General features: G+C 44.9%; 1 protein-coding gene across 1 annotated transcript in view; it reads right to left on the bottom strand.

Moving 5' to 3' along the window:
- Positions 1-9,484: 9,484 nt before the first annotated feature.
- Positions 9,485-12,113, bottom strand: part of LOC308133833 (calcium homeostasis modulator protein 5-like) — a 32,245-nt gene continuing 29,616 nt past the window's right edge. The window contains exon 2 of the mRNA XM_080501348.1: positions 9,485-10,195. Within this exon, the coding sequence (XP_080357474.1) occupies positions 9,806-10,195 (390 nt within the window). The 3' untranslated portion in view covers positions 9,485-9,805. The remainder of the gene's footprint in view (positions 10,196-12,113) is intronic.

The following is a 12,113-nucleotide window of genomic DNA, read 5'->3' as shown; positions in this document are numbered from 1 at the left end:
GAGGTCCTGGAGGTCCTGGAGGTCCCTGGAGGTCCCTGGGGGTTCCTGGAGGTCCCTGGAGGTTCCTGGAGGTCCCTGTGTTTGGCCATTCTTTCCATGGAGGATGTGGAGGACGTCTACATATTGGGATTCATGATAGCAGGTATGCTGCTGATTGGGGCTGGCGGCTTTCTGATCTATCGAAAAGTTGAGAAGACGCTAGCAGCTGCATTGGGAAGGCTGCCTGTCGTCACTGAAGGACTGTGCCGAGCTTTGAACGCTCAGACTCATGTGATAAACCAACTCAAGAGTACGACTCTTGAACGTTTACGTGGAATTGGATCGATCTTGGAGGATATTGGGACTCGGTTGGGAAGCTAAAATCTTGCTACAATTGGAGCAGCATGGAGACCAGAGACACTCGAGGTGGACAGATAAAGCTGAAGCGCCTGAACGAAAACAAACCTAATCTACATTTTGGACTCCCAGACACCCAGTCGCCAAGGCTGTGTTTTGTCTTCAACTCTCCTGGATGTGAGTGTGGAACGAAGGCTCTGTAACCTGTCTGTGTTGATGCTGAATGTGCCTGAGGTGGATTTTTTTTCCCCCCCAATTACAGACTGTGCTCCTTAGAGAATCTGCCTTTTCCCCCCTCCTCTCCTCACCTCATGTTGTCCTGCTTTCCCCCAAACTTTCTATGAAATGTCATTGTACCTGTTACAACTACTCTTTAATAGGAACGGCGTGGTACAGAGCACTAAGGCAAATCGTAACCATAGCCAAATCTGGTGTTTCCTCTGCAGAGGATAGATTAAAATGTAGGCAGCATTTAGAGCTCCACAGATATGTGACATTACAACAGTAACCTCCGCCAGGGGCGGCTGATCTGTACTTTATGAATCCTCTGTTGTTCACATCCTCCGCTTTGCACTAGTTGTTTAGTTCACCCTTTGGCCTTGGTGGATGCTTATAAACGTGATTTTCACATAACGTAGCGGGACGGCGCATGATCGCTAAAATTCCATTCCACCATATTTAGTTAGAGCAGACTTGAAGCTACACGCCTGTCCTTGAATAGTGTCAATAGATCATGTAAAACCAGATTTATGATGAAAACAAAACATGATATTGTCGGCCACGCTCGGTAAGCCATTAATAACCGTTTTTTTTAATCAATTTGAGCACGATCTATGATCAATTACCGTCAGGGTTCATGAACTCAATTGCACGGCAGACAAGAAGCTCAGTTCAAAAGTGTTTATTATAAAAACACAGCAGAAGCGAAGTCAGGCAGTCCAAGGTCAAAACCAGTACAGGCGATTGAGGAGGAAATCCAGAAGGGAAAGTCAGGCAGGCAGAAGGTTTAAAAACACAAAGGCAACGCGAAGAAGAAATGGCGGCTACGAATGGTGTGAGAACTCAGACGAACTGGCAACTGGAGCTACAAGAGAGGAGAACTAAATACACACTAATGACAATAACAAACAGCTGTGATCAGGAGGAGGAAACAGGAGAGCAGAGGGGCGGCGCTAAGGGGAACACAGGAGGGGAGGAGTGAAAACTCTCAGGAAGGGAAGGGTGAGTGAGAGCAGGATCAGGACAATTACAGTTCCAATTCATTCTACAAACATACCTGTGTGTCTACTTTTCAGCTCTATGCTCCCCACTGTCAGGAGTCACACACCTCGCTCCAGCGTCGGATCCTCTCTGGCACTCCTGCAGGCAATCAGCTAATTGATTGTCAAGCAGTCTTAAGCCCTGCAGGGAGGAGGGTCCGGTGCCAGAGGATTGCTAGTCTTCACTCCATGTGGAGGTGCGTCGGTGTTGTCCTCCCCGGGGGGTGAGTGTCCTCCCCGGGGTGGTTCCGGTTCCCGTTCCCGTTCCTGTTCCTGTTCCGACGCCGGCTCCAAGAAGTTCCCCGTCCGGGTCCCGTCCCGGCTCCAAGAAGTTCCCCGTCCGGGTCCCGTCCCGGTTCCAAGAGTTCCCCGTCCGGGTCCCGTCCCGGTTCCGTCCCCAGAAGTTCCCAGTCCGGGTCCCGTCCCGGTTCCGTCCCCAGAAGTTCCCCGTCCGGGTCCCGTCCCGGTTCCGTCCCCAGAAGTTCCCCGTCCGGGTCCCGTCCCGGTTCCAAGAGGCCCCCCCTGAGATTCCCCCGGGCCCCGTTTCCCCGTTTCCAAGAAGCCCGCGAGTTCCCCGGGCCCCGTCCCCGTTTCCAAGAAGCCCGCGAGTTCCCCAGGCCCCCAATGCCCGAGATCCCCGAGAGGCCCCCCCTGAGATTCCCCCGGGTCCCGTCCCGGTTCCAAGAGGCCCCCCCAGAGATTCCCCAGGGTCCCGTCCCGGTTCCAAGAGGCCCCCCAGAGTTCCCCTGGGTCCCGTCACCATTCCAGCTCCCCTTTTCCCTGTTCCCTCAATAAACATTTACAGTTTGCAAACAACTTCCTGCTTGAGGTCTGCTTTTGGGTTCAGGACACTCCACACGCCGGCTCCCCGCCGTGACACCCTCTCCCTCACAGAATGAAATGATGTCCACATCCAGCCAATTGACAAGGAAAGATGGCAGCCATTTCAGGAAATAAGGCTTTGTTTACGGTCTGAGTATCTCAGAAGATAAACATTATCAGTAGATTACAGCTTTAGAAGTGATCGAAGCAATTCCTCTCTGATCGTCTAATTCATTCGTTTTTGTAATCAGCGGGCAGAGTCACTTCGGCTGTGGCTTCACTGCCCGCAGAGCGGCGTCAAGCTAACCGCTAACATCCGGGACTCGATGTGAAAAGTCATTTCACACACAAAATATGCCAGTTTTCTCAGGAGGATTAGGTTTTAGAGGTCTTTTTTTTTTTTTAACAAACACTCCAGATTTAGCAGCTTCTAATAGTGAAATATGAGGTCAAATCAATAATATTATCAAAATGGTGACTTTATACAATGGTCTATATAGTAGAGTCGAAGCACGGGAGTCAGAGTTGACATGTTCAACAATGAACTCCAAGTTTTATTTTCCATTAGAACACAAACACTTCTCAGAAAAATGCCTTTAATTTCTATCTTTTTCACCAAGCCAGCCGGCACATACGCTGCATAACAACAACATCCTTCCGCCCCACAACCCCACCTCTCTAAAATAAAGTTCCCCACCACCACACAGTAACTGGGTGAATTATGACATTCTGATCAACACAATATATTATTTTGAATTTGTTATAGATTTTTATACATTTTACATTTATTTGTGTGGCGGAATGACCTGTCAGTTGTGAAATCATTTCGATAAAGAACCTCTTGGCACCAAATTTGAAAGAAATGCAGAACAATTTCTTTGTGGGTTTTTGGGGGGGCTTTTTGGTTCAGTGTGTCCTTCTAGTGTGTCAAAATGAAGAAATAATTATAGAATCATGTAGGTGAGGTTGTGCTGAAAAAAGAGACACCAAATAGTCATGATAAACACTTTAAATACTGAGATATGAACATAAAAGCAACAGCAGTGAAAACAGTCGAAATAGCTTCAGGGCCTCGAGGGTGAACTTTATTTTTGCAGTCACAAAGCTGCAACATCAACTTACGTGTTGGTTCCAAGAGAGCAAACGCTGAGAAGAAGGAATAAGGGAATCTTTGCTAGTTTGAAGAATACGATGCACCCTTCACAAGGCAGTTTGATTATAAAAAATTATTAGATTAGATTATTAAACTGAAAATATAATTTCACCATGACAATCCCCACTTTTGGTCATAATTTATTATTGACCAACTAAAGAAAATAAAATTATATACAAGACTGTGATGAAAACATCCATCACGTTACCCTGAAAACAGTTTCAAACATTACTTCATAAATCATCACATGGAAATAGCTGTTTTTTTCAGAGCATATACACACGGAGATGGACAGAGCAAAAGAAGAGGGTACAAGCTTATTTACACATGAGCTGCTTGATTTAAGTCAGTCATGATCAGAGTCATTAAAGTAGTCTGGTGAGGAAAAGAGGTCAAGGAGTGAGGAAGTCTTTTCTAGTTTGAAGAATACAATGTACCAATCACGAGGCAGTTTGATTTGAACAGAGTATTAAAGTCCTAGTGAAATGAAGATTCCACCTCCAAAACACTCTGGTGTCTCTTCTAGAACATTTTCCTGCTAACTGGCTGAAGGTAAAATGTTAAAACACGGCAATCTCCGAGAAAATAGCTGATAAACGGCGCTATTTCCTCTGCTGGGCGGAGCTTCTGACAATAACAGAGTGACATCACGAGTTGTGCACACGCCCAAGTTGTGTTTACATTATGGAGGATCAGAGTTTTGACCACGAAGAGGCTGAATTGAACCAGATTTCATCATCATGGTCATTTCAAACCCAGTGATTGATGAAGAAGACACAGAAGGTGGTTCTGCCATCGGTGACCCCGTCTGGAACATGTTTGAGGAAGCAGAAGACGCTTCGTCCTCATTCGTCCTCGTCTCCTCGCCTCAGCAGTTTTCACCTTTGAGGCTTTGAGGCTCCTGACTTTTGGCAGAACGACCGGCTTCCTGGATCCAACATGTCCAAGAGCTAGAAGACTGTGGAATCACCGAAGATGAGTCCAGGTATTACTCAATGGTCTACTAGCCGCCCGAGCTAGCGGCTAACCTTATAAGTAGTAGCCCAACTATCGTTTTTTGCAAAGTAGTGTTTTACATTTCACTGGGCCTTTAAGCTATTAATATAACCACAACACCAGCCATTCTGTCATGAGGTCAAGTTATTGAGTTGGAGTGAGGTGGATCTCGTCTTTAGCCCCTGTGAATGAAGAGTTCCATGCTCTGAAATTCTCTGGCCAGTCATCATACTGGTAGAGACCTGAAGTGATAAGGTCATGGCGTGCCATGTATTGTGCAAATGGCTCAGCTTGATGTGACACGCTTGCAGTGGCATTGTAAATGGGCATGAATGGGATGGAGAATGGGTTGAGAGCACTCTTTGTTTGGGCCTGGTGTGATTTGACTAGGTGGAGCTGTATAATGCATGAGCTTTAGCGCTGATGGGTGGCCTGTTAGTGCCTATGTCAGGTGCTTTTATGAGACATGCAGCAGCAGGACTGGTGTTTCTGGCTCAAATGGTGGTGCTTTGGGTGGGCAGAAGAGTGTGGCTCTGTCAGCTCAGGGCCCTGAGACTGATTTAAACGGGCTCTGGGTGTGAAGGTCCTGTCATACAACTGTCGTGGTCTATACTTGGGCCAGAGCGCAGATGATAGAGCTCTTTGAATTGTTGTTGACTACCTGTTAGAGCGGTGCGATGTGCTTTGCTTCCAAGAGACATTTCTGACCAAGCAGGACTTGGAAGGATGAAATGCATTGCACGATAACTTTAGCGGGCTGGAGAGTCCACCGTTGGTATCAGTGGTGGAATCATACGTGGCGCAGGCCTGGAGGAGGAGCGAGCCTTTGGAGTAAAAGACTGGACTCTTGCGTCACTGTTATTTGGTTTGAAATGGACTGGTGTATCGCAATACGCTTTACACACAACTGCAAGGAATGTGTTATTTTGAATGTGTACACTCCGTATAAATGCCATCTTAATGAAACCGAATATCTTAATAGACTTGCTTTTGTGAACACCTCTATTCAGGATAACAAGTTTTCTAATGTGTTGGTTACTGGTGATTTTAATGCTGATATTATTGATGGGAAGTCTATTTTTGCTAAGCATTTGACCAGTTTTGTGAGCACAGTCTGTAATCTGCCTTTTTTTCCCTCCTCTCCTCACCTCTTGTTGTCCTTCTTTCCCCAAAATGTTCTATGCAATTTCGTTGTACCTGTTACAATGACAATGAAGACAATTCTGATTTCGATTCTGAATATAAATATGCTCTTCGTTACATCAAAAGAAATGAGCAAGCAATGAAATACATTTGAGTTTTGGAAAGAAGTCAGGGCCATGAAAAATCTGGTCTCTTTGCCATGTGTGGTTGATGGCATCTCTGGTATTGATACTATTATGGAACTGTGGCAGCAACATTACACTATGTTATTGAATTGCGTTCAGAGTGATCCTTATAGTGTTGATGACGTTGATAGCTCAGATTCAATCCTGTGTCATGACGTAATCAAAGCGATCTCTAATTTATCAAACAATAAAGCCACTGAGTCAGATGGTATCTCAGCTGAGCACTTCAAGTTTGTGAGTGCAAGGTTAGCTCCTCTGCTCTCCATCTGCTTTACAGCTTTTTATTTATCCCCGCCGTGGCCGATAGGCCCCGAAGGGGGATCTTGAAACAGTCTCCGTACGTACGTACGTCCGTCCGTCCGTTCGAACGTTTCTACCTATATCTCGGCAACTCCTGGGCCCACAGTGACCAAACTTCACATGTGGATACATCTCAGAGGGGGAAGGGATACTATGGTGACCTTGACCTAATTTGCATATTAAGTAGGTCACAGGGTCACGAAGTGCTTAAAAACACATTTTGGGCTCTGGAGGCCTAGGTTTTTGAGCTAGGGCTCTGAAATTTTATACACACATGATACACACTCCAGGGATAACCTCCAGTACACCAAGTGACCTGACCTTGACCTTGAAGATTGGTAGGGTCTGAAGTTTGCTCGTCGTGGTTGCGCAATACATGTATTTTCATATAAACATTTCTCCTCATTTCTCAGCAGTTCCTGGGCCCACAGTCACCAAACTTCACACATGGACACTCCACCTGGGGAGAAGGGGCACCATGGTGACCATGACCTCATTTGCATATCAGGTCACAGGGTCACTAAGTGCATAAAAACACCTTTTGGGCTCTGGAGACGTATTTTGACATAGCTTATGAAGAAGACCTTTCAGATTCTACATAATGATCTACTAGGACCCATGGAACACCCTCTAGTGTACCAAGTGTGCTGCCTTAGAGCTGGCTTTGTGAGAAAATATAAAGCCCTCCGGCGGGGGATTAGCCCAGCAACGGCCTTCTTGTTCTTCCATGGGCTTTTGTCTGATTCTATGCTAGCTGTTTTGTTAGTCCCCATTTTAAAAGATAAATCTGGAAAGGTTGGCTGTTTAGACAGTTATAGACCAATAGCATTGGCCAGTATTGTGTCTAAAATTGTTGAAACAATACTGCTGGATAAATAGTTTATTTTGTCTTCAGATAGTCAGTTTGGTTTTTAAGCTAAGCTGGACACAGACATGTGTATACATACTCTCAAAGAAATTATTGCTAAATATAAGTATCAAAACTCCTCAGTTTGTATGTGTTTTTTAGTTGCCTCTAAGGCCTTTGACAGAGTTAATCACAGGAAATTATTGATTCAACTAACTCAGAAAGGTGTTCCCGAATCCATTGTGTGGATCTTGGCCTGCTGGTCTGCTCATGAAAAGACGCAGGTTAAGTGGGGGAACAGTGTGTCCGCTCCATTTAAGGGTGGGATACTATCCCCCATTCTTTTTCATTTGTATCTGGATGAACTGTCAACAACACTTGAGGCTTGTAAAACTGGATGTGCAGCTGGTAGCATTGTGTTCATTGATTGACTAGATCGTCTGCATTGATGTTTGCAGACGATCTAGTGGTCTTCAGTCCGAGCACTGCTGGGCTGCAACAGCTGCAAAACATTTGTTCTCACTATGGCCTGGAGCATGACATCAAATATAATGCAGTGAAAAGTTTGGTTATGATCTGTACAACCAAGGAGGATAAAAGTACAACATTTCCTGCTTTTTATTTGTCTAATACAATGCTTAATGTTCCAAAGAAAACAAAATATCTCGGCCATATATTCACAGAGGACTTATCTGATGTTGCTGACATAAACAGACAATGTAGAACGTTGTATGCTCAGGCGAACACACTGGTGCGTAAATTTGGATTTTATACGGACAAAGTGAAAATAATTTTTTTCAAATCATATTGTACACCTCTGTACACAGCGAACCTCTGGTCGAACTATAAAAAAGGAACTTTGCAAAGGTTGCGTATAATGCGTATAATCACACTCTGTGTGTGCTTCTCAGGAGGCTGAGGTGGTCCAGTGCGAGTGAGATGTTTTTCACTGCCGAAATAAACACGCTGCAAGCCACACTGTGGATGCTTATGTATAGTTTTATATGCCGTTTGAATAAGTCAGAGAATACAGTAATTGGGTCCCTGGTTGATGTCAATTATAGTGCCATTAGCTATCAGTTGAGGATGTGGAGGCACTGGTATCGCTGTCTTTTTAAAGTGACTGTGTATTTGTTACGTCTTGTATTTTTGGTATTGTTTGTTGTATTGTGTCCCTCTGCCTTTGGACCTCAAATCTGTAATAAAGTGGAATTGAATTGATTAATGTGCCATTCGATAGTGTGTTTTGGTCACAAGTGGTTGGAGCTGGTGGAGGGCCCTGAGGTTGGATCTGAGTTTGGCCTATTGATTGAAAACGATCATCGTCACTCTCGACTTGCCAGAAATATTTTAATATTTCATCGGCCATAAATCTTCCCGTTACGTCGCTTTACTCACACTGGTTGTTTTGTTCACTCAGTTTAGTGATATGTCAGCGCTCCACAGCACCGCAGTCTTTCAACAAGGAGCAGACGTTCCTCTCAGTAACAGGAAGGGAGATTCAGCAGCAGCTGGACGCTGATGTTCACAAGGAGAAATTCAAGCTGTGTCAAGGAGGAATGAGGCTCAAGGCTGTGTCGTTCACAACCCACCTACATTTTAACCGTACTGTCTGCAGTCGGACCGCACGACAGACTTGAGTCTGGGTGCGCTTTGCCATATCGTACCCTCCCGCCCTGCCTCCAGCACGTACTGCTGTGGGACGGCGGCTATCGAGAGAGGACTTTGACGTGTAATGTAAATTTAAAGGTTATTATAGCAACATTTTACCAGTCTGGTCACTCAGGATGAAACTGGACTCTATATGGTCCCTGAAGTACATTAAATCTTGTTTAATCATTATTTTGTATACATCTTATATACTTATGTATATATGTATTTATATTGTATAAATCTTTGTATTGGTTCAGTTATGTGCTTTTAAATAACCATAACATATTTGGTGTTTGGTTCGTTCAATATCAACTGGTCCTACAATTTGTCTTGGTGATGTGTCTCTACAAAGAGAGGACACCTGCCTTCAGGGGACACTTGCCCTTGGATTTTAGGGCGTCTCTACATCAGAGGTTTTACTGTTATTTAATTGATTAATATATTTAATATTAATTTAATGACTTTTTTTTCTCTCCTTTTTGAGAACTGATAAAAGAAATATGACTGTTGTCTGACACACCCTCACTTTCACAGTCCTCTGATCCCGGATTCTCCTACACTGCATTTCTGGATTCTGTGTTTTTCTTCTTTCTCCTTCTTTTTATTGCTATATTCTTCTCAACTTCCTCCATCTCTGCCTCCTCCACCTGTTTACCCATGACGCTCATGTCTCATCTTCTTCCTGCTCCACCTGCTTCTCCACCACTACATTACCATGTTCATCCACTCCAATCACTTTTTCATTTTTTTTTTATTTTTACATAAAGCAATTCAACACGATTACATTCAATGAACACATTAACATGGTTATAAACATTGAACATGATTACACGATAAAACAGTTTTACATGATTACCTGCATTAAACATTTCATAGAGAGCAGATTCAAAGCAAACAGTGTTGTGGAGAAATGTGGAGTGGTTAGGGTGAGTTCTTGTTCTTGTCTTGGTCCTGGTTGTTGATCTGGTCCAGCTCAGACCGCTGCTTCAGAGTCAAACCTGCTATGCTACCAAACCAGTCAATGATCTGTGGGTGTGTTGTGGTTCCCTGAGGGGGACCTGGTCTAGAAAATCTCCATGCCATGCGTCAGGTCCAGAACAGGCCTCCTGGTCTAGAGCATCTCCATGCCACGTTCCAGGTCCAGGACAGGCCTCCTCTCAGAGGAGTAGTCCCTGTCGGCCTTCTCCACATAGCGCTGCAGCGTGCTGTAGAACTGCTCGCTCCTGCTGAAGCTGTAGTACGCTGAGATCTCCTCCCACGCCTTGTGGTTGGGAAAGGGGAAGGGTTCTGGGTCCTTGTTCTCGAAGAAGCTGTGCAGGTTCCTCTCGGCCAGCTTGGTGGCATAGTCCATGGCAAAGGTGTCGAAGCGCTCCTTCTCCTTCTCCACATAGCGTTTCCAGAAGGTGAGCTGCAAGTAGCTGACCTTGGAGCGACAGTTCTTGCAGCAGGTACCCAGGAGGCCCACCACAGCTGCGATGATGATGATACACCAACCCAAGATCTGCAAGAACAATACACTGTCAGATCAATGGGGGGTGGGTGTGGGGGGAGGGGGAGGGGAATGCATTGTCTGGCAGAAACTCTGTACTGCAGATATAGAACTGCTTCAGTTTCAAATCACTCCATATTAGCCTTGAAATTCCCCCCAGATATTTCTCACTCTTATTTACATCCATCCAAAGGCCAGTGAAAGAAGTGGCTGTGGGCCCACCTATCAGGTCATCCAGAGACATCAGCTCAGCCACAGACCTCCGTCCGTCTCCCCAGACACACCAAACATCTTTTCGGGTGATATACACACTAAGACACACATTGAAACTTTCGCAGCACGTGCTGGAGGCGGAGCGGAATAGGAGGCTACAGTCCAGCAAAGCGCACCCAGGCTCTGTCACGTGGTCTGTAGAGGAGAAAAAGAACCGTACAGAGTGACTACCAGTGAAGTGAGTTGCAGCCTGTGGGTGGAAATCAGACTGACAGAGTAGTAAACCTGTACCCAGTGGAAGACAAGTGATACAAAAAAAGTACTGACATGATGTAATATATGATGTTCGAGGTGTGTACGCTCTGACTAAAGTATGTTCTGATCTTAGTGTGATCTTTTGAAACGGAGGGGGTGATGGGAGATAGAAAACATAGATAAAGGCCCGTGTCACAGTGCTCAGTAGTCATTGGGGGGGATTCATGGCTCTCAGGAGTTATTGGTGAGATCCAAGGCTCAGAATGTTTGTTCTGGAGAATAAAGACTCTTGCTTCCAAGTCTGACTTCTCATGTACTTTTCGCTCCAAGACTTAAGTTTTTTACCATTGGAGTTGAAGAATTACAGTTGTGGGATCATTCAGTACCACAACTGGCCCAGATCGAAGTGCCATGATTTATCCACGATATAATTGCCAAGCTCCAGCCAGGAGGAAAGAAGAATCCGGTGTAATCTTATCTGTGGGTGAAGACCAACTCAGCGCACATGTGGCCACAAACAAAGGGAAAGCAGAAGTCATCTGTTCTGTAAAATGTGTGTGCCTGATGTCTGGTCTCCACCCAGGGAAGATCCAGCCGGATCAAATTTAATCCAAAAGAACCTAGATAATAGCTAAAGTATTGATAAGTAATAGATATAGATTAAAAATGTAACCCAGAAGATCGTAGATAAAGTAAAAGTATTGGTAACTGATAGATAGGGAGGTTGGAAGTGGACGCAAACAACTAAGTGTATGTGCCTCACAAACTATGGAGTAGAAAGAGTGAATGAAACGTGCATGCATGTATTGCAGTCTGTTGACTGCCGTGTTGCTTTGAGGAATAGTTAGGTTGGGATTATAGGAGCAACATAACAGCCGTGAGTTAAATTGATGCACCATAAAACAGGATCTTAAAGCAGAAAGACCAAAAGAAACATTTTAGCAAGATAAATGGGTCCATGGTTTGTTGTGTGTTGTTGTTATATGTGTATGTCTGAGGTTAAAAGTTAAATAAATTAGCCCCTGTGGATACCGCTATTTTATAAATCACATACTGTTGTGTTTGACTGATTTAGGATAGGTCTGAACGGGCAGGGCAACTATGAGCTCATAGATTATGCCTCTTTGTCTGTCATGTTGCTGTGTGGTGTGTCATGTTGGTGTGAGGTCTGTCATGTTGCTGTGAGGTTCAGTCCATGTAATTGTGAGATATGTCATGTTGCTGTGAGGACTGTCATGTTGCTGTGTGGTCCAGTCCGTGATGTTGTGAGGTCTGTCATGTTGGTGTGAGTTCTGTCTTCTTGGTGTGAGGTCTGTCATGTTGGTGTGAGATCCAGTCCTAGTTGTTGTGAGGTCTGTCATATTGCTGTGAGGTTTGTCATGTAGCTGTGAGGTCTGTCATGTTGGTGTGAGGTCTGTCATGTTGCTGTGAGGTTTGTCATGTTGGTGTGAGGTTTGTCATG

The sequence above is a fragment of the Blennius ocellaris genome (assembly GCF_963422515.1).
Source record: "Blennius ocellaris genome assembly, chromosome: 8".
Classification (NCBI taxonomy): Eukaryota; Metazoa; Chordata; class Actinopteri; order Blenniiformes; family Blenniidae; genus Blennius; species Blennius ocellaris.
Note: the sequence above shows the minus strand (reverse complement) of the source record. Positions and strands in the feature narration are given on the sequence as shown.